This window comes from Poecilia mexicana, unplaced genomic scaffold (assembly GCF_051168715.1).
Source record: "Poecilia mexicana isolate PSO_F unplaced genomic scaffold, ASM5116871v1 scaffold_11, whole genome shotgun sequence".
In the NCBI taxonomy this organism is placed as follows: domain Eukaryota; kingdom Metazoa; phylum Chordata; class Actinopteri; order Cyprinodontiformes; family Poeciliidae; genus Poecilia; species Poecilia mexicana.
In genome coordinates this window covers 9,869,339-9,893,113 of record NW_028263380.1, presented here as the reverse complement: position 1 = coordinate 9,893,113, position 23,775 = coordinate 9,869,339, and the positions used below count along the sequence as shown (strand labels likewise).

Here is a 23,775-nt window from a genome sequence, read left to right as displayed (position 1 = left end):
TAATTGAAAAGCTGTATTTGCTTTAGGTTTTTTTCCCCTTCCTTCTACTCCTTTTATTTTGCTCGTAATCATATGTGACATGCTCATTTTGAACTATAAATAAAATTTAAAAAATAAATAATTAAAATATTTAATTCACATGTAAAAAATGCTATTAGCTTCCCATCACTTTGTTTTTTTTTTTTTTTTTTTTTTTTTGCAATCTTACTGCAATGTCATCTTTCCAACATAGAGGAATTATGACTAGCAGTAACTGCAACTAATCTCAACTGAAAACAATCAAAAACTATTTCTCTAACAAAATGCATTCAACCAAATCTAAAAACAGAATAAATATGTAAGGGGGAAATCCCTTTTCACATCACTAAATCACTAAACCACTAAATTCTTTGTAATTAATACACAGTTAATTATAAAGAAATAGCTTGAGTTGAAAACAAACCATTCCTTTAAATTTTCATTCTTACGTTCAGGCATTATGAAGGATTGGCTACATGTTTGTCTGGCCACGACCCGTGCTCCTGCATTCGCCAGTTTCTACGTGTGCTTTTCCGTGAGTGTATGACGGTGAAGTGAAGCCTAATTCCACTCCCACAGAGAGCTCTCCTTCTCAGCCCGGCCTGCTGAGTGAAACCCTGTGGTAATGTTTAGCTTTTGGGGTGAAAAAGAGGGTGAGTGGAGAAAGGACAGGGGGAAGGATGAGGGGATGACAGGGCTGGTGAAGAGCATTAGCGAAGGAGAGTGAAGAGCACTGCAGCTGAAGCGAGGGAGGGTTTGGGTCATAGAGGAGTGACAGGGAGAGCGAGGGAAGGAAGGATGAAAGGTCCAATCGGGATGGAACACAGGAGGCTTCCCGCCTCGGCTTGTCAGTCAGTCGTCTCTCACTGACACCTGAACCTCCGCTGACCGGGTCGTGACTACCTCTCTGGCACAGGAGGTATCATTGGGGGGGGATGACCCTTGACCTCCTCAAGTCCTCACTTTGCCGTCTGAAGCATCTCTTTACTCCCTTCCCTGCTTTCATTTCTTTAAAGGTTTTTCACCTCCAACCCTACCTGCAGTTTGGCTAAGCAGTCGCTGGAGCTTTACAGATTTATTAACTCTTCCTAAAGTTTAGGGTTCGCACCTCAGCCTCCTCGCAGCAGTAGTTATACCCATTCAGCCAGGCTACAACCACAAACAGATGCGTTCCAGAGAGATTCTGTGTCATAAACTAACAGAAAATACAACTTGGTTATGAAGTAGAATAAAAATAATGCTTTGTTTTCCACACAAAAATTCAGAAATTGCATATTATTCAGCCCCCATTTATCTGTCACCCCTAAAGAAAATCCAGCTACTCCAACTAATGGCAATCATGAGTTACCAAATAATAAGTAAAAAGAATCATCCGGATGTTATGTAAAGCCATAAGAGTTTGTTAGAGCATATTAGTGAGCAAGCAGCATCATGAAGACCAAGTGTGGAGAAGTTTGAAGCAGGATTAGATTTTAAAATAATATTACAAGCTTTAAGCACGAGCGTTGGTCAACACATCATCTAAAAATGAAAATATGGGTACGCAGGAGAGTATGAACTGCAGGAACAGCTAAGAGACCCATGGTGACTCCAAAGATACACAGCTTTGTTGGGAGAAACGTTCAGGTGGACATCTATTAGTTCTGAACTCCAGAAACCAGAAAACTGACCATGTGGATTTTGTTCTATCTGATAAAATCTCAATAAAAACACACTGATGTATTTTATTCATAAATGTACGGATATGTTGATGTGTCCCAATAAAATAAATTGATGTTTCTGGTCATAATGTGACAGATTTGAAATGTTCAAGAGGTATGTATACACTTTTGACAGCTCAGTTTAGCACCTGCTTCATTTTTTTAATGAAGTCTATCTTAAGGTCCACTGGCATTATTTGTCTTTGCGTGTGAGGCCTTTCTATGAATGGCCAAATTTGATTACTTCAGCATGCATTTTCTCATGTATGTGCTCGATCAATGTAATAATTAGATAATGAACCGCCAGTCTTTGTGTAATGTGGTGTTTAGATTTCTTCAACTGAGAAGGTGGAGTCAGCTGACGAGGTCTAGACCGTGGTCAAAGGAGGACTTTGGTGTGTAGGAAATCCGTGTGGTGAATTAATAGGATCTGACCCAAACCGATAAGCTGACATATGACTACGCCATAAATAAACAGATACACATATTCAGCCATGCTTATGTGTCCCTGGAGAGCAAGCTCTAATCCTGGGTTTACACTGTTAGCACAACACAGATAATCCTCCTAAACAGGGTGTTTATCTATAGAAAATTGCAACCTCTGAAACCTCAACACACACTTGTGACCTGAGGGGGCAAGAGCAGCAAGACGGTGACAATACAAAAGAAAATGTTTGCGTGGGCCGCAAAGAAAGGTGAACAAAGAGAGATCAGAGGAAGGAAAACGGAAGTACAAAACGACAAAGGAAGGATGCATCGGAGGAAGCGCAGATGAAAGAAAGCTCTGTGCTGTCAGGTACGCAGATGAGGGCAAGACGACATCAGCGCACACATAAAGCATGCAGACTGTGATTAGAGACAGAAAACAAAGGCGGCAGGGAGCGTCTGATAACAGAAGGAGCAGATAAAATTAGAGATGGAGACTTCCAGTGGTCACATACATAATATGCTGGAGGTCATCCATTTTTTAAAACGAGCACAAATTATATTCGAAGCTGTCCCTGTAGAACCTCCGAGTGTTTTATTAATTGGCCCATAGGGATAGTTTTATCTACCAAATTCTCATTAGTTTCCCCAACAAATACACAATAAACCATCATCAGTTCTTATTTTTTTTTTTTGTCATCCTGTCATTGTGCTTTAATTTTCTTAATCTAACGCTGATCAAAGCTGCCAAGAAGGTTTTTAAAGAAACTACCTGATTTTGTCTAATTTTCACTAACCGGAGTAAGCGGACCATGAAAACAGGTGGCACCTATTACAAAGCGCACTGGAGAAACCCCCCTCCCTCCCCCAGCTGATTCTGGTTTGAGCGTACCTGGGTTGAGCACATAACCAAAGGCATAAGGCTGGTGGGTGAGTAACTCTTTTTCAACAAAAATATTCGAAAATTTAAGTTACCAGTGGTTCAACCTGGTGAACCTTAATCTGCAGCTATACTTTCTTGGCCTGTGCATACTCTGCATAAACAGAGAGTTTTGATCTCTCTCCCAGGGTTGCAAAAACAAAATTGCATCATCCTGTTCTTGTTTTGTTATTCATCATGGGTGTTCTCCAGTGGGAGAGCACCGAAACACTCTGCTCCAGAAAAAAAACAAAGCAACTACCTTCTAAACTTTCTCTAGGATCTTATTAAAGGGACTTTCAAAACATATAGTTATACATCACACCATTATTATGCAAAGTCCCTTTAGAAACCCTAACTTTGTAAAATTATGCGGTACCTTAGAACGTAACTGTAAAGCCTAAAGTGTACGTGTGTGTGTGTGTGTGTGTGTGTGTGTGCGTGTGTGTGTGTGTGTGTATGGGTGTGTGTGCGTGTGTGTGTGTGTGTGTGTGTGTGTGCGCGTTTGTTTGTAATACCTTGTGGGGACGATTTTCCTGACATATACTACGTTGTGGGGACCAATTGCTCCTTGTGGGGACCGGAGCCTGGTCCCCACGAAGGGAAACCCTGTTTTTGGGTCAGGGGTCAGAGTTAGGGCTAAGGTATGAATTGAGTTTTGGTTAGGGTTAGGGTTAGAAAAAGGGTAAAGGTAAGGTTTAGACTGTAGAAATGAATGGAAGTCAATGGAAAGTCCCCACAAAGATAGCAACACAAACATGTGTGTTTGTGTGTGTGTGTTTGTGTGTGTGCAGATGTGCATTCTACGCTTGCATCATAGTGTACATTAGCCATTAGGCTTTTAGTTTGACAAAAAGGACAAGGCATGGACCTGCTCTGCAGGACATGTAAGCTAGAGTTACATCACTTGTGATTTAGTGAAATATAGACAACAAAGTGAACATGGCCATCAAGGGAGGATAAGGTCATTTTAAACATACTCTTGATTGAACAAATCAACCGGATTGTATAGTTTGCAACCACTGAGCCTACAACTGATAGCTAAAATATCACTTTTGTCTACCAGATCTGTCTGACTAACAGCACTTTCTCTTCTCATTAAGAAGAAACGCTCTACTGCTTTGGCCCAAGCAATGGCACCATAGAGAGTGCTCCATTGAGAAAACTGTGACAATGTAAACAGCTGTCTTATTCAAAAGTAATGAGGTGTACAAATGCCAAACATTGTTCATTCAAATTTCTAGGAAAGTTTGGATTATTTTTTTTTTTTTTTTGCAGCGGGTGGAAATTTACCCATGACTGATAGTTGTTTTGAATGATTCTTAGTTCAACTCGACCGAAACTACTTTTCCACGAGCCTCCAAGCTAAGATTGCTTGGACAGCTGCTGGGAGACTATTTAATATTCTCAAATTTTTTCAATAACATGATTTAAAAAAACAAAAAAAAACAAAACACAATCACTTTAAGAGCTTCCAGTTGTGTGAAGAAGCATGTTGCAAAAGGGTGGCAGAGTTTTGCCAATGTATTTTTCACTGTGCAGATGTACGTCTTTGCCGTTTTGTCACACTTGAATGTTTCAGATCATTAAAACAAATTCTAATATAAGACAAAGATAACCTGAGTAAATACAAGGTGCTGTTTTAAATGGTAGCTTAACTTTCTAAGCGAAAAATGCCCTTCAAGCCTTTTATTTCAAAACGTAAAATACCTTAGATTTCGGATTTTGCAAGTTTTTCACGTTCTTTTACACGGAAATACTTTATATCTACCTCAAGCATAACTGGAATGAGTATTTATGTAAACCCATCTGCTATGAAAAGATGGCCCATAGCCCATAAAATCCAACTTTATGATTTTCTCTATCATTAAATCTTCATTGTCTTACTGCTATGCTGCAGGCTCTAGCTTCACATTTTATGACCCTGAACTGCAAGATAAATGGACAGACTAAAACTTATTGAAATTCCTTTTAAATCAAAGCTGATGTAATGTCTATTGTTTCAATTTTAAGTCTCTGGTGTGTGTGTTTTTTTTTTGTTTTTTTCTTATTTCTGTTGCTGTTTGATGTTCAGTTTGAACTCTTGGTCTTCGCTAACTGCTGAATTTTTCCACCCCCACAGACTGTTAATGATGCTGGAAATGCAAAATACATTGCTTCCAGTCTGCTAGTGAATATATCCTGAAGATACCACAAACACAAGACATAATGGGAACTGTTTCATCACCTGGGGACGGGTTTGAATTTATAATGTATGCTGTCAGAGGTAGATGTCACAAAAGTTATCATTTCCATAAAAGATAAGTAGCTTAATGCTGTAACACAAGCCATTCCTGATGGGAGACCACACTCTTAGTCACTCATCATTCTTTCATGCTTCAGCTAAACTGCCGGATGAAAATAATCAGTCTTAAACCGGAGCTGCTTTTTTTTTTTTCCAAGCATCTCTCAGTATGCAAAAGATTTTTGCTTCATAAGCTGGAAAATTGTAAGATTTGGCAGAACACACTCGGCTTCCTGGGATAATTCTAAATTAATACAATTCACTTTAAAGAGGAGAATTCATTTATTTTAGCAGACACGGGACATTGCTTTATGCTAAAAAAAAATTAAAAAAAATCACTTCAGCAGATCTCTCAATAGGTGTCAGTACAGGTAGGGTTGTCCTAATCAGAATTTTTCATCATTTTTTTTCTGACAGAATCACACTCACTCGTACTCATTAATGATTTTCTGGAAGCTTCAGAATCCATTTTAACAAAAAGCTAAATTAAGTCACAACAAATTAAGTCTCATAAACTTACTTGATGCTTTAATACAATGATAACGTGACCGCTAAGCCCCAAACTATTGATAGGTTTAAAATAATCCTTTCATTCCACCAATACCCCAGTTCATAGTATGTGTGAAACTGAACACTTTTAGTGGCGCTGGCTGGGTGGGTCAGGTGGTGGAGCATGTGCATCATGCTCAGAGGCTAGTCTCGACACAGATGTCCTGGGTTCAATTCCCAGTCTTGGGCCATTTGCTGCATGTCTTCCTGTCTGATCACTGTTCAGTAAAAACCACTGGAGCCTAACAATCTTTTTTATTTTTTAAAAGGGAATATAACTCATATCAAATAGCAACTTCCGCTGGGTTTCACAATGGAATTTGAACGTAAGTAAATTTGGGTTGATTCCCAGATCAAAGTTCTGAATGCTGCCCAGTCGAGACGGGTGGCACAATAGAAATCCAAATAGTTTCAGCCGTTTGACTTCTTGACAGCAGACTGCGCAACAGCAACACTGAAACTGCACCTCACAGTCATGCATACACAAATACACTTCAACAGCTAAATGCCATTCCAGTATCTAAAACTGTCTGCTGGAATATTGCTCTGACTTGCGTTAACTCACCTTTTGGGGGAGGTTAGGCAGCCGCACTGGGTGTGTGGGGAGGGGGAGGGTGTATCTGCAAAAAAGCGACGAGCTTTAGCATGCATGTCAGGGCCAGGGAATGCTTTCTGAGCCAAATGCCAGTCTATAGATCGCTGAGGGGACTAAAGATCACATCATCGTCCAGCCGGGCGTAGGTGACACCGGACAGCGGACGAGAGAGAGGTTGGACCGAATGATCCCTGCCAGGGTGAGGCATTATAGACAGCCGCTGTCATTACAGGCCAAACATGCACTAGTTTGAGAGCACAAATGTAAACACACCCACGGGGTAACACACACACACACACACACACAGACACGAGCTGTGACAACGGCGATATAGACAAGGGCTGTCATTAGAGGAGCCTCTGTGGAGCGCAAATGATAACGAGTGGAGGGGGAGGATGAGCAAAAGGGGATGCAAAGAAGGGTGACTTGCCAGCTGTCTGCTGGGAGAGCCGGTGGTGTTGGAGAGGTCATCTCACTGTAAGAGCCCTTAAACAGGTGACCCAATAAAACCACATTCCCTCTTTGTGGGTCAACTGTCTCTGAGAGAACTGCCTCCCTTAAACAGAATCAAAGGACTTTTTTTTGTGTACACAACACGTAACTCTAATGTGAAGTGATTTTTACGAACACTATTTAGAAAGATCATATATCAAAACTCCAAATGAGTCTTCACGAGAACAGATGGTTAAACATGCAGACGGGAAGCTACTTTGATAATGAAAGACTGAACGGGAGTAATTTAAGAGAACACTTTCATTCCTTTTTTATCCATGGTTATGTGAAATAATTATTTAGTAATCTTTTGAGTTGCCTGTATTTTTTTTTTTACCTAAGTAATCAAATAATACTGCAAGAAAATACAGAAATTTTCATACCAGCTAGGTATTTGGATTAGGTATCCTATCATGGTTTCATGCCACCAATGCACCTATGTGCTGAATTTGTAACATTAGATACCATTTAAGTGATTGGAAGACCTGAATTAAATGATTTGGATGGAGGAGCAAATGCTCTTTCAGTGCATCATATTCTGATAAGCTACACTATAAAAGGTTACAGATTTTTGCAGAACAGCTGCAGAAGGAGGCACTCTTCCACGATTATGTTCATGTACAAACAGCCACCAGTAAAGAGGGAGTGTTCTCTGAAAGTTAAAGTTCTTTGGATTGCTCACCTTTTTTCCCCACAGTGAGACACTGATGTTCAAATAAAGTTGTGAAAAGTGCATTAAATAATAAGCCAAAGTTGACATCAAATTATTCAGTGTTTTCAAAAGTAGTGAGAATAATAAGGACTTGAAAAATTTAATCTCAGCTCAATTCCTTTGACATATATTCTCATTAATACGACACAAATCCCTCTGCATAAAGCTCAAGATAAACAAGCAGCCATCCAAATACAGTAAATCATACACTGTAACTTCAGATCAATTTGTCGGGCTAAGCTCCATGTTTTGAGTGCTGCAGATTTGGATCTAAACTGCTCTTTGCCCTAAGGGGACAGAGAGCACATCAGTGCATAGTTTCACTCCAGCTCTCTGACTCCCACTGTGTAATGTGCTGCAGGCTCTGTACAAACCAGAGGCTTTGAGTTACAATATGCTAAACATCTGTCACTAAAACATCTCTTTCATTTTCCACTCTACAACAAGCAGCTGTTTTTACACTGCAGCAAGGCGGTCTGCCTCATAATGTTTAAACCGCAAAAAAACACAAATTTTACTTCACGCTATATCTTAAAATATCATCCGGCAAGTGCCGGGTTTTTGGGTGATGTTACTCAAGATGTCTAAACCCTCGATGGGATCCGATCTGCTTTCACGTGTCAGAAACCATCAAACAGACCTGAGCACTCCGGCTTGTCAGCTAACACACAAATTGCTCCCTAATCCCTGCAGATTTTGTTTCCAACGCTCCTCCTGTCACAGCACACGTGAGCGTCATTTCTCTTCTTATGAGAGTTACTGGCAGGTGGTTCTCAGGTAATAATGGTGTCAGGCGAGATCAAACGCCACAGAACAATGGTCGCTGGTCCCCGCGAGCAGAATCCACAGCTCGCATCGTCTGCAAACTCCACCCGACACGAAGGTGTTTGACTCAAAGTGCTGAAACCCGTCTTGTGCCCTCAAGCCGTGTAGGTGTATATCTGTGTGTGAAAGTGGTTACTGTGGCTTTTTCTCTCTGTGATGTGCCAGCAACTATCTCCTTGGGGCTGTTTTAATATGTACTGTTTAACCTGTCCTTCTACTGACGGGCTCAGGTCTTTGATATCAACAGCCTGGTCCAGGCTCCATTTCCTAATTGGCAACGACTGGTGACTTTGTGGCTTAGGCTTTCGGATTACGTTTTTACTCTCCATCTTAACCCCATCTGTTTTGTCCAGTTAGAAAATTACAGCACGGTTATCAAAAGCCAAAGCTAAATAAAATATCATAAGATGCAAAAGCAGTGAGCAGCATCACCATCAAACACCAGACTGAGGCGGTTGGTCACTGACCCTAAATATACAGAGTTACCATGGAATCATTACTTTCATGGTTCTCAAATGACTGGTGGTAATTGGCCTGCTATTAGAGGTACTCAGGAAATGCTTTGGTATTATTTGCAAAGTGAATTTGATCACATTAGCTGAAATGTGGGTCTTAGGACCACCAACAGCTGAAATAATAACCTGTTCAGGCAGTTTTAGCTAGGGTTTGTAAGAAACTTTCAAAAAGAAGTGTAGAGAAAACATTTTGGACAAGTCCTACTATGAACTGAATTGGACAACAGTAGAACAAGGATCTAAGGATTTTTATTCGTAGCATGCATGTACTCATCATATCATATTATTATTTACTACTTTTGTTAAAAAGTATGTAAAACAATAAATTTGGCAAATTATGGCTGTAAAAGCCTTCAGTTGTGGCTTTTGCAGGAAATTGCCAAAATCGATTCTTTGTCACTTTTTCAGTTAATACCATGGATATTCGTACACCTGGCATTCCTTTGTTGTAAACGTTCAATTTCACCAATCGTTTCTTCTGACTGCAAGTTATGTGAATGCTTTGGTGTAGTCCAATCACAGTCCCAACTTAAACATGGGGATCTGAAGGCAGCTAAAAATTGGGAAGATAGCCAGAATGCCATCCAGACTCAAATCCTTGGAGCTTATCACTAAAGATAAATGCTTAAAATACCAGTGAAGACATGCCAAAGGTCGATGAGCAAATGCAAGAATTGTGTTACTTTAATGGTTCTAAAGATTGTCCTATTGGTTATTGAGTTTGTTTCTTTACGATTTGTTTTCATAATAATAATACAGAGTATAAAGGAAAGTCTGATTCATTATGTTGGAACACTGGTGCCCTCTCATCACAGAAAATTCATGCTATATCCAGGTTCTTAATCAGTTTCTTGAAATAAAAGCATGTTTAAATATAGCTACATATCGTATCCTATGATGTGACACTAACAGCACGGATAATGCAATACTCACTTCTCGTTGCTCAAAATGATTAGCCTCGTAATGTATAATCTAATTATTGTATAATTATTCACATTCCATTGGTGTTTGCCCTTTTATTTTTGTTCAATGAATGAAAGCTTCATAGCGTTGGTAATAAAATTTTATTACCTGATTATTACCCCTTAGCTGTTAAACTATTGGGGTGGTTTAGAATTTATCGAATAAATAGTAGATTCGGTAGAATTTATGTCTTGTGTACAGGGAAAATAAATATTTTTGTTTTCTTAAGTTTTACCACTTTTGCTTTAGTTGTTGGTTGCCAAGACTTCTTTAAATACAAAACACAAATCGCTACCAGGTCATTACTATTAGTACATATATCTTAAAGTTGGTTGGTCAAATAATGCCGCTTTGCTTAAAATTTTATCTTTCTCCATAACTCAGAACAAAATTTAAATCACGTTCGTTTGGATGTGTCCGTAAGACAAAGTTCGACAATTTACACATTAAGGTTTCTGATGCAATTTTGAAAGTTCCTACATTTTTCTTGGAATAGGATTTCATTCCCAGGAAATGTGGCTACTCAAATTACCACATTTTCATCAGATCTTTTACTTTTTACGTGCATGCAGCTGCTGTTCTTCCTCTGGAATGCTGCACCAACATGTTAGTACAGAGGTTGAAGAGTGACACGTCAAACACTGGGCAAACCAGTATCTTCCAAAAATGCAGTTGGGGTTCTGGGCAGAGTTTACTGCACCCTTTATGAGCATGAATGTGGTCATAATTTTGAACTTTCAATGAGTTATTAAAAAAAAATATATATATTTTTTTTAAGTGGGGAATTGATTTTACAGAATATCATAATTTAAATAGTAAGTTGCAAATTGACAGTACTCTTTAATTTATTTATTATTTTATATGTTAATATATTTCTGGCATAATTCTCGTTAGATATTTTACCACCCATCTTTACATGAATCATTGTCCAAAAGTTGATTTACATAATCGTTCAAATGTACTCCATACAGTTTCAACAGGGTTGAGATTTTATATGTGGTTAGATCGCTGTTGTTTAGAAATTCTTGTCTAAGTTCCTAACTTCCTACCATCTGACACAAACTCTCACCCTGAAATTTACATCTGCTCACATAGACAAGCCAGATGTCTTCTGGTGAAAGGTGTTATGCTCAGATAAGACAAAGTTCCCATCAGAGACAGTCATTTTGGCTTGTTGGCTGATCTATTCAAGAGGCGAGCTGAAAGAATGCTGTACATAATTTTTAAACATGATGGTGGCAGCATCCAGAGGGAAAGCTGTATCGCATGGAGTGGATCGAATATCGTTACCTCAAATCAAGTGCTGAATAGGTCAAACTTGGACACGGTGCTCCAAACGTATGTCAAGTGTACATCGGAACTTGTTTTGGGATGAGCAAAGCACCAAATGACCTCAACACTAACAAATATCCGGGGACTATGCCTAAAAGTCAGGTTGGTGCAAGGAAACAACTCACTTTTTAAATGAACCTTACCAAGAGATCTAATGTTCAGCCAGAATCATCAAGTGGTCCAAAGACAGTCATCCAACTGTTAGTGGAGATGTACATGGATAAGCTATTATTGATAGGAGACAAACTATTATGAATTCTGAGTTGTATTGTTGAATTTGTACATGAATGAAATGCAGATTTTTTTTTTGTTTGTTTGTTCTTTGAGTTAGCGACTCATTACAGTCCCAAAATTAGCATGCTGTGTGACTATGATATATGGGTCTGACTGTTTTAAGAACAAAACAACCATAAGAGCAAAAGGTGCGAAATGATAGAGACGGAATTACCAACACACATTCCTGATCAAAAATATATATCGTGACACTAACCTTACATGACGAATCTTTAGTTTGCTGTAGTTCTTTTTCTGTCCCACAGGTCACTTTTATTACTGAAAGTTTTACTTACTAGCTACTGCTAGGACGTTGCTCAGTGGCTCTTTCTGCTCAGACTACACTATGCGAGTAGTTACCTGAATGCGTGTGCCAGTGTACATCTGTCTGTCTCTCAGGTGTTGGTACTCACATTAGTTAGAAAAAATATCAACAAAGGATTCTTGGAAACTGGGGAGGCCTACACAAAGAGCATCCAGGCTCCTTTCAGTGTCACTCGATCTCTTGTGTGTTTGGACGTGTATGTATGGCTAGATAAGTGTGTGTGCGCGTGTAGTTGGGGGGTGGAGGGGTTCTTTCTTTAGGGTTTGAGGGCACCTCATTGGCTCCAACACCAGGGTCAACTGGAGGTCAGGACATGTGTGATGGATGGACCTTGTGTCTGTAGACCACTATCCAGCCTACATGCTCTTAGTCTTGGCTCCTCCTGTGGGCCTCTAACCCATCAAAGTCCCCTGGCTGTGCTCTCCTGTTTTCACATTTCTCTGTGTGCCTCCGTTTGGCACCCCGAGTCGGAGTGCCTCACTGAGCCGAGCGGAGCGCAGCACAAAGAAAACCGCAGACAACTCCTGGAGGTGAGTGCTGATGTCAAGATGCGGACTTTCTGCTTTTCCTCCATCCACTCAACCACATCCCTCTTCCCTTCTTCTCTGTCTGCCATTTTAGCCGGCATGCTTATCCTGCCATAGTAGCACACAGCAACTGATTTCATGATGTCATCTCCCTCTCTCTCCCCCTCCCCCCATCACTCTGTCAATCCATCCATTTGCCTCTGTCGCACATCTGTCGATGGAGGAATTCATTTTGTCTGCCAATCACGCCAAGGGAGTGGTCAGTTTGAGCAGATGTGCCAATACCTGGACCAGCATGATGAGTGGCTTCTGTCTGTCCACATCACTGCCTCGCTGGGTTCCCACCTCTCTCTGTTTGAACTGAGCAGTCAGTAAAAGACTCAGAAAGGGATTTCTGAGAGAAGAAAGTGTTTGACCCTTAGACTCTTTTTACAGAGCTGTATATGTGCGGAAAATAAACCTTATTTGCAAACCGAGTTCTAACCTGTACGCGGAACCACAAAAATTTTTCTTGCTGCTTATTTACCACGCAATATTTCAGACTGACAATGAAGAAATCGGACTATTCCTCTTCAACTATTATATAAACGTAATTGACATAGAGGTAAGATGGGATTCATGTGAAAAATTCAATCCAAATCCAATTTTTAAGACAGAACATACGGTTCATGGTCTTACTTTGTCAGTCTTCTGTATAATTAGTACAACACATACAGACACAGAATTACAGAAAAAAACAAACAAACCTGGGATTCAAAGCTTGAAACATCTGATTCCACAAAATAAGAAAGCCCTTTGACATTTTTTTTCTACAACATTCACTGTATGTGTGTGGACATAAAAGTCATCATCCTCTTCTACTTCCAACTGTTTCTACTACTTCATCGAAAAAATATTTTGCACATGTTACTGCCTGCCTTAGTGTGTGGGCTCTGGTTTAAATAGCTGTTTGCTCAGGTTCTTTTTCATTAATGGCTCTTTCCATGTCATACGTTTGAAGGAAGAGACAAATCCAATTATTATAATGTGTCCAGTTTTTAATGAGACTTTTTATTTAACTTCAATCTAAAAGGAAGCTTGATGTCATTCTTGTGAAGAAGGTGCCCTTTTTTTGGTCCATAGCTAAACTGAGAAACGTTTTGCTTGGACACTTTTAAAGCAAATACAATTACTTCCATATTTCTGGAACATACAAGGAAATGCAAATAAAAGTAAAACTTTGTTTTTACAACAGGTTAATTACTGCTAAATAGACACATTACATAGATAGATAGATAGATAGATAGATAGATAGATAGATAGATAGATAGATAGATAGATAGATAGATAGATAGATAGATAGATAGATAGATAGATAGATAGATAGATAGATAGATAGATAGATAGATATTTTAACATTTTTTAAAATAAGATTATGAATTATTCGATTGGAAGAATATACTTTAACATTTGTAAAATAAAACTATGAATGCATATAAAAATAAGTATCTCTTTCAGAAGCAGTTATCATTAATCTATCGATTGATACAATAATCCGATGTTAATATGCTGACTGGAAGCATATTCATGAGCGGCTTTGTCGGAAAATATACTTCATTGCAAAAAATTAAATAAAATGTAATATTATTATTATTATTATTATTATTATTATTATTATTATTATTATTATTATTATTATTATTTCGGGGTGTTTCCTAACTCAAATTCCTGAAACCCGACGAGCCTAAACTTTGCCAGATCGTGTGAAACTTAATATTTCGTATTCCATCGTAATGCTTTAAACATTTACTGCTCTGTACCAGCGTCTAAATGGTTTGAGTTAAGCATCTGTCATCGTCCATATGTTTATCTCTGGGCCTTAATAGAAACCATCAGGATCGTCGGGAAGTCCTCTCCCGACGCCTTTCCTTTTTCTGTCATTTGTATTGGTTTGCTAATTATTTTTACTTCGGAGATTCGTTTAAAACCGGCCCGTCCAAGCCAGGTTTGTTTGCCCTGTGCGGGGTGTATAAACTCTAGTTTGGGTTTGAGGGGGTTAGGATGGTGCTGTGACAACAAACTGAAGCCGTGACCGAGGATGACCCTGAATGCACGGCCTTTTCATTTGAGAATCAGCTGGGTTTCACTCTGAGGGGATCCTGTAGCGCACACCAGCTGCAGAGGGGGGGGGGGGGGGACATAAGAGTGGCTGCAACTCATAAAGCAGGGTGCGCAAGGTCCCATAGAGGGAATGGAGATTGTTAAAAATCACATGTAGAGTCTTTTTCCATTTCATTTATACCAGACAAAGTTGCACATCTGCCGTGAAACTGACCCGTAATTACATCTTGTTGCATTTAAGTGGTGTAATATGGTGTCATTTAAATGAACTTAAATTGAATTTAGGATAAATTGGTGTACTACTACTACTACTAGTAATAATAATAATAATAATAATAATAATAATAATAATAATAATAATAATTTGACCTACTTAAATATTCCTGTTTAAAATTGTAAATATGTCATTTTCGATAAATATTAGCAAATTTGTATATTTACGGGACCTTTACAACGAATTCAATTAAATAATTTTCAAAAACGTCACATTTTTAAACGGCAAAAAAAAAGATAGACTGAATCGATGAATTTGGTTATGAGTATAATAGCTTTTTAAACCAAACCTCAATTAGTAATTGCTTAATTTCTTCTTCATAGTATTTATTAAAATATTTATTTTGAAATCTGAAATTGTGCTCAGATTTAGCCACGAGCTGCATAGGTCTAATAGTTTGCGTCTATGCATGTATAATTCTTTCAGGGTAATACTATGTTTAAAAATTGCATATTTGGTTTCTTTTGAGAAACAGAACAGACAGTAAACCCGCTGTATGTTGCACGTTCTCAGTTAATCGCAGTATTCAAAAAGGCCTTGCAAACAAAACGGACTCTCACCTTGAGCAACAAGTGTGTGTACACTAAGCTATTTATATAAAACAAATAAAAATAAGGGCGTCTGTAGTTATCAAATAACCTTGCCATCGTCCAAAACGACACACGTTATTCCCAATATAATAAACGCGCTCTGACATAACTAGGCGTGCGTTTGATCAATTAAAAGCGCAAAAAAAAGAAAGAAAAAAAAGAAAAAAAGAGCGGCTTAATTTACTCGACTTACCCATGTGTGGAGTTGAATTGGACTGAGGCTGCCTGTGCCAGAGACTCTCTGCAGCTCAAATACAGCCGCTTCTGCAGGTGGATCCAAGGTAAAGGTGAACTGCGCTCATTAATCACGCTTCTTTCATGGGCTTTGTGTCCTTTTAAGGCAAAATGGACGCGCATCCTGCACACCAGGAATTAAAACAACAACACAAAGCCGCGAAGTTGTTCTTTTTCACAGGGTGTCGAATATGCCGACTTTTTTTTCTTTTCTCACAGGTCATCTCCTTGAAAATTATGTTGTAAACCCGAGAGAATGACTATTGTTAAACGAAGTTCGCACTCTTTCTTTCATTTTTTTTTGGTATAGGTGTAAGTTTTCACAGTTTATCTTGTCGTTAGGTTGGCATGATGACACCCCCTTGTAACTTGGTGAACTTAAGAAGCTGAACTGACACTGTGACATCAGTCAATAGCCGTAACCTCGATGTTTCAATCAATATATTTTTGTCCCCTCAGTAAGCCGGAAGCTCGATAAGGTTGCCATCATAGAAGACGCTGACATCCTCGCTCTCGGATAAACATGCCTTTATTATGCCAATAACCGTTTACTCCAGGGACGGGAGCGCGCCAGGCCGCATACATTGACAGGACTGGACGGGTGAATGGACACGTGGAGTTTCTGTAATTTCTCTTCTATCCTTTTTTTGTGACTTATTGCTTTTAAATATATGTCAGTCAGATTTAGATTCGATAGACTGCTTAGATAGCTTTAAGTCACCCATATTACGCTACATCATTCCCAATATCTACCCCGCAGGAGACAAACAAAGTGAAACAGAGGAAAAGATTTATATTTAAACATACTTTAATACACATGATTGACCCGTAAACGCCTCTCTGGACAAAACACTTTACATTCGTCCCACTTGATTAAATGGAATAGCAGATAAAAGCCTTTCACAGCCCTGAAGGACCGGCTCCGCAACTGATAAAACTCAGCGCCCCACTGGTGATATATGAAGGCTTTACATACCATGCAAATCCCATACACACACACACACACACACACACACACACACACACACACACACACACACACACACACACACACACACACACACACACACACACACACACACACGCTCCCGCGCACAGACAAAATAAAAGACAGAGGTGACAGCGATTAAACAGCTACTGTAACTATTCATTCACTAACGATAAATAAACGAGGTCATCTCGTTGATTGCGTGATGCCTCATTAACAGCGTCGCCTGTGGCCGGTGGCGCACTTTTATTTCTTTTTTTCTTTTTTGAGGTATTTGCTTGTGTGTGCAGATTTGTCTCTTTATTTTTATATAAAGCAGCACTGGGTCAGGGTATAGGGCATAGGGGTGGCAGTCTTTGCACTTAGTTTTGTAAATGGGAAGCCACATTTTCAGCAAATAAACACATTTCAAATCATGACTGGACAATAGTGCTTCGTGCAGACACGTTAGTGATTATGCAACAACTCTAAAACCTTTAAGCCATTGTCCGTGTTATTGGGGAAAATGTCCCAAACGTCTACAAATGTACCCGCGAATATCATTCACAGCAATCTTTAACTTTGGTGGTCAGGCTCCTCACGTGGCCTAAAGAGGTAAAGAGTTGGTCCTCAGTTGGAGGCGTAAGTGTCAGTGCCCGTGGAAGACACGGTGGAGGATGAGGGGGAGGGAGTCGAGGGGGATGATGAGGTCGACCTCTCAGATGCTGCATCGTCCATTTTCTCCGGGATGATCTCCTCCCGTTCTGCGGGGGGAGCTTTGGTCGGCAGCAGCCCCTCCTTCTCACGCTTTTTCTGCTTCATCCTCCGGTTCTGGAACCAGATTTTTACCTGAGTCTCGTTCAGCTGAAGCGCGGCCGCGATCTCTACGCGGCGCGCCCGCGTCAGATACTTGTTGAAGTGAAACTCCTTTTCCAGTTCTGTAAGCTGCTTGGTGGTGAAGTTGGTCCGGACTGTGTTCGGCTGTCCTGCGTAACCGTATTCCCCGGATCGTCCTGCAGACAGAAGTGAAAGCTTTATCCTGTTTTTTTTTTGTTAGTACCATAAAACAGTTAAAATGCCCCCTCAATAAAACCGGTCTTGTTTTACGCATCTGGAACCACTTGTACGCACCAGAAAATTGATGGCTTCTCTTGCAAAAAAAAAAAGAAAAGAAAAAAGGAGCTCTGGTATTCTAATCAATGTATGCCATTGTGTCCTCATTAAAGATTTAAAGTTGCAAATTTGAAAGTGATAAAAATTCCTTTGACATTTAGTTATCTGGGCCCTGGGAAGAACACGTAGATGTCAATGTTGACCTACAACCTTATGCTTAAGCAGCTTAGACCAAGCAATCTTGTTGGCAGTTTCCTTCAAACATCGATATTTATGGACGTCTTTTGATGTACGTTTAAGTTTAGCTAGTCCTTGACTTCATTTAGCCCAAAAACATGCTGCAAGAATTTTTTTTTTAGATTTTTAGCCAACGCGTCCCGTCCAAAATTACAAAAATGTCAAGCTTAATTACCATATTCGATCAATAAACATCAATAGACATCCATAGAGTCGTTTCACTTATGTAGTGAGAAAATGCTCGCCATTGTAACAGGATTTGGAACATCTTTTGACTTTTGAACATCTCAGGCCCTTTTACAGAACTGTGTAAAATACCAATACATGAATCTTTCTCTTTAAGTCTTCATTTTCGTTTTTCAACTATATGTTGACAAAGTTTAGAGGGAAAGCGATGTCATCGTTTCTAGGTCTGATTAAATGTCGTTATGTATCCTTTCTGTTCTTAAGGTACATTTTTGCCCACTCACCTGTTTTCGGTGGATTCCTCTTAACCTTCATCCAGTCGAAAGTCTGCGCAGAGGAGGCGCCCTCCGACAGAGGTGAGCAACAAGCCTCCAGGTGAGCTGCGTGCAGAGGTGACATGGGGTTTGAGCCACCAGGGTAAGGGGGCGCTTGCTCGTGTCCGCCTCCGTAGGCGGCGTGGCTATACTGCAGCTGGCCCAGTGGGGTGGCACTGTAACCGTGGCGGTGCTGAGGAACCATGGAGGAGGGTAAGTTACCCGAAAACATCAATGGACCGCACTGGGGAAACGCAGCTCCAGAGTCCACTTCCTGGTTCAGCGTGTAGTGGTTATATGTTGCGCAGAAACTTTGGGGCCCATAGCTGGTGCTGCAGGCCGGGTGGGCTCCGTAGGAGAGACCCAAAGTGTTTGCAGAGGACTGGTAAGACGCCGGCTGATGGGGGAGGCTGTCAGGAGAAGTCCTGTTTGCCATGAAGTGCTCATCCGCCCCACAGCTGTTGACAGCAGCCCCGCAGGACTGGAAAGCTGTAATCCCGTGGTCCGAGTGGAAAGCCCTGATGGAGCATGAGCTACCTTCTCCGCTCATCACCGAGTAGTCTAAGAAGCTGCTCATTGTGGCATCGCTCTCCGAGGGGCTGAGGGACCGTCCTCTCCAACAAACGCCCTCTAACCCACCCTTGCCCAAAGTGACCGTGCCAACCTTTACCTATACTCTATCCTTATCAGTGTTGGAAGGAGGGGGCGCGCATTGACCGATATCAATGAACGGCTGCCGTCACGTGGCTACAGGTCAGCCAGTGAGGCACTTGTCCTTATCCCCTATAGGACGGTGACAGATTGGTGTTTGAGGGGCTATTTAAATTCCGAGAGCTCGTCGATCAAGGTGACGCGCGACGCCGCTAATGTATTGGCCGAGCAAACAATGAGCCAGGAGGCAGACGGAGGTGGACAGTCCCGGGGTCGCATGCGGGGAGCAGGGCTGCTGCAAGCAACCCCGCTGCGCGCTCCTGCACCGGTGGAGAGATTAACTTTTCATCCTCTGCTACCTCACCGTGAGGACGGCCCTGCACTCTGACCCCCCAGGTAGCCTATTTTTGGATTAGAGCGAGTGAGGATGTGCGTGTGTCATGCTCGAGTGTAACAGCGGCGTTGTCACATGCCGTCAGTCGCTCTTGGATAGATGGCCAAGTGTGCGTGTCCCTCTGTGTGTGTGCGTGTGCGTAACGTTGCCGCGGGGTATATGTGGGCTATTAATGTCTCATTCCGATGCGAAATGTTTCACGCTTGAACATTATGGGATTTTACTCTGCAAATATTGTCACAGTGTGACAGTAAGGAAGAGGCAAGAACATTGCCCTCCCATTACAGACTGAAATGAGCGACATTTCCCTTTCTATATGTTTTATTTTATTTTATTTTTCGTTTCTTTTCTTCTTTTGTTATGAACTGTTAAATGTAGCAGTAGAAGATTTAGAGGGGCAATTACTTTCGCCTTTACCCGTCATTTGCAGTTTTTTTTTTTTTTTTTTTTTTTCTTTGCAGGTATGTAAAGGAGCTGGAACTGGTCCATGTATCAGTTCGTGACCCCTTGCTTCGTACCATCTCTGACAACCAATCATTAGTAATTTTTTTAATCACTCAGTCATCTCTGCTGAAACGTCATGCGTTTACAACTACTTCCATTGTTATGAAGTTTATTTGATAGGGACAGACACACATCGACATAGACAAACTGAATAAAACAGCAGTCCCATGTTTGCATCATGGTGCAATAGCAACAGCTAACTCGCAGCACTTGTCCCTAAGTACCTTCTATTAGCAGGAGGAGAGAACAGGATGGGATATGAAATCATCAAATATCAGGCTATGTGGCACATTTTATGAAAAAGTGGAAAGTTGAACATTTTATATCTGTTTTTCTCAATAATTAAAAAAAACACTTGAGTAATAGACAGATGTAGCCTGGTTTGTTTACGGTACAGACCAAAAGTATGTTGGAATGAAATGGCCTTGCATTGGTACAAAATGGGAGCATCACTGTCAAGGAATCTGTGTTTGCCTGTTGTACACTCCACCTCATGTGGCAGCAGGGGCGTCTCCAGAACTTCCTCAGACCAGATAGGAACCAATGAGGATATTAGTGTGAGGAAGCAAAAACCAGAAGTCATATCAAGACAATGTTATCGTTTTATCCATATCTTTATTTTTAGTGAAGTAGTGAGGAAAGGAAGGCAGAGAACCTTCAGTAAGAGGCTCAAATAAATAAATAAATAAATAAATACATCTATTGATACATCTATTGTCTACCCGCTTATTTTTGCAGGGAGGGGATCAGGGGGAAACTGGTGCCAGCGGTCATTGGGTGAGGAACAGGGTTTCTGGTCCATCACAGGGCAACACAGAGACACACAGGGCAAACAGCCATACAGATGCACTTAAAATACCAATTGACCTAAGAGTCACCTGCTTGGACTCCGGAGGAATCCTTAGCACTCATAAAAAACCCACACATCCACACTGTGAACATGAAAACTTCATCCACAAAGAGCCTAGGCTGCGATTTGAACCCAAAACCTTCTTACTGCAACGTCACAATGCCAACCATGCCACTGTGCAAACTCCAAATGTATAAATAATAATTTTTAAAAAATGTTACAACTCACAGAGGCTTGTTTTCTCTTAATATAGAGTGTATTTGAGACTTTCAGCCCTGGTTGGTGGAGGGGGATGGGAGCAGATTTACAGGAGTGACCAACCACACGCCACCCACTATCACATAACATTCTCCATTCTGTGCATGTAGTTTTACTTATTGATGCAAGACAACAATCTGTATGCTTCAGAGTTAGGCAAGCTTCTCAACACTAACCTATAAAGAAGAGCATGCACACAAAGTGCATTTCACATCACATCTGGGTAATAATCAATAAATAATAATGAATATATTGTGGAGACCATCTTTTTTCTCTGACTTATTAAATTGGGTGTTCAAATGTCAGGGAAGAAGCGCCAACAAATCTTGCTTGTTTACGTTTCATATAAATTGTCGCTCCAAGGACAGACAGAGGAAGCAGATATGGTTAAATTAGCAACACTGAACTATGACTACAAATGACAAATATTTTACATACGTGTCCATTTTTAGTATACTGATTAGATTCAAATTTTAAACTTAAACAACTTACTTTTTCAAAAAAAAAAAATATACTCCTTTGGAACATTTAAATCCATTTAAAGTGTAAGCTGGCACTTAACAAAAACAACAGATTCAATTTTATGATTTCTATATTGTACACAAGAATATTGATTTATTATTATTATTTTAACTTAACTTCAAATTTAATTGTAACAAAAATACCAAAATACAAACTCTGGCAATTCTTCTAAGGCTTTTGTCTTGGTTCGAAGTTAATAGTGGCCCCTGCCCCCGTACAAAACCTTTTAAAGACGCCCCTGTCATGGCGTTTTCTTAAATCTCCTGTCCTGTACATGTAGTTTCACGCCACATGACACACACGCGCGCGCGCGCACACGCACACACACACACCTACACACACACACACACACACACACACACACACACACACACACACAAAACAAACTCTTTGCACTAAACTGGTGGTTGGGTTTTGATCTCATTTCATTCATAAAATAACGCACAAACAAACAAACAAACAAAAAACATACAAACCGCAACTGAATTAGAACGACGTAAATTCCGCCTCGTGTTTGGGTTGTCACAGGTGATGAAGAGGCAAGACAACACATTTACCATTAGGATGATGGGGTATTAATTTTTTCATCTCTACCAGGTCAGAGGGTCTGCCATCTACTGTGGTTTCACTCCCACATGTATTCATTACGCATGTACGGTGATCAAATGATATAATAATGAGAGGAGGTCTTAAATGCGCCTATGTAGCCTGAGGTGTGAGTGTGGGCTGATTATACTGTTAAGATCATCAAATAAAGCTGCCGGAGAAATGAATGGCCGCAGAAAAGAAGAGGAGTGAGAGAGAGCCTGGAGAGCAGAAAGAAAGAGGGAGAGAGAGAGAGGGGGGGGGGAGGGGCAAGAGGGAAGTATGCGTGGGAGACTTGCGGCAGATGCATAACCTCTCACCGAGGAAGGAAAAGAAAGGGGAGGGAGAAGTACAGGATCTCGTGGAGAAGCGAGCGCCCCCAGAGGCCAAGAGAAGCTAAACACCCACAATGATGCAGATAGAGTTCCCCTCGGACCACTGAACAGCACGTTGACGTATTTTCATGACTGTAGGTCGCCTTCTTTATTCAGTTTGGAAAATATGTTTAAAAAGTGCCTTTTTTTAAAGGCCTCAGCTTCAAATTGAGCCCTATCAAAAGAAGTCGAGCTTGGCTAACCTATTACGTCATCGTGGAAAATATGTTCAAATGATCTTTTTTAGGCCGTCGCTTCAAATATAGTCTTATGTAAAAGAGTCAGGCTTGAACTGCTTGAACACATCAAGGTGTCAATAAACATCTGTTGTGGGTTTTGATTCAGTATGCGCAAAGTGCATCAAGTTATTTGTAATGAGACCAACATTTTAAATCTCTTATTTTCCTTTGCGGTTTTTTATTATTAGTATTATTGCTTCAGCTACTCTCTGTTGAATGTTACCTTTTTAAGTTTTTAAGAGTTTAGATTCCGATAGGGGAAATGTGACATCACCATAAAATAAAAGTGAAAATAAAGTGAAATTTGTTTGAAACTTCCCATCAGCGGGGAGGGGTGGAAAAAGCGCACTGGGTTCAGTTCCCCTCCACTCCCACCATGCCCCCCTCTCTCTTTTCTCTGGCTCCTCCAGCTGCCTCTGCAGTGAGTGGGCGAAGGCTCCTGCCTCACTATGCTCATGGAAAGAAGCAGCGTCGCCACATGCAGGAACCTCGGAAGGCTTTTCACGGCTCTTTGTGTGAGCTGCAGGAGCACAGAAAAGGCGCGCTGTCTCGGAATGATTTGGTTAAAACGGCCTCCACCAGGGTTAGTCGGAAAAACAGGGGAGGGGAGGAAAAAAGTTGAATTTACTTTTTAGCCCCACTTCGTGCCCCCTCCCAGACCTCATCCTACACCCCATCTGCACACACGCAGATACATATAACTCTTCCCAACTGTTCGCCCAATAATAAATAACCAGAAGGAGTTGGTTAGCTTTCAGATTTTTCAGTGAAAAGTTCCAGCTGATGTGCCAAAGTTTTTATAAATCGATCAATTGCAACTCGTGGCTTTTAACATCTGGCTCAAATGTGTTGTATTGACTTTATATATCTAGTAAAACCCCATTCCTGACGAGGAGTCACATTGAATAAGATTAGAAATAATCCTTCA

At 40.6% G+C, this 23,775-nt stretch overlaps 1 protein-coding gene across 1 annotated transcript in view; it reads right to left on the bottom strand.

The window, feature by feature from the left end:
• hoxa1a (homeobox A1a) overlaps positions 1–23,665 on the bottom strand; it is a 28,125-nt gene extending 4,460 nt beyond the window's left edge. The window contains exons 1-2 of the mRNA XM_088010147.1: positions 18,441–23,665; positions 15,613–17,633 (exon numbers count right to left, since the gene is read on the bottom strand). Of these exons, the coding sequence (XP_087866273.1) occupies positions 17,251–17,633; positions 18,441–19,047 (990 nt within the window). The 5' untranslated portion in view covers positions 19,048–23,665 and the 3' untranslated portion in view covers positions 15,613–17,250. The remainder of the gene's footprint in view (positions 1–15,612; positions 17,634–18,440) is intronic.
• Between the last annotated feature and the right edge of the window lie 110 nt (positions 23,666–23,775).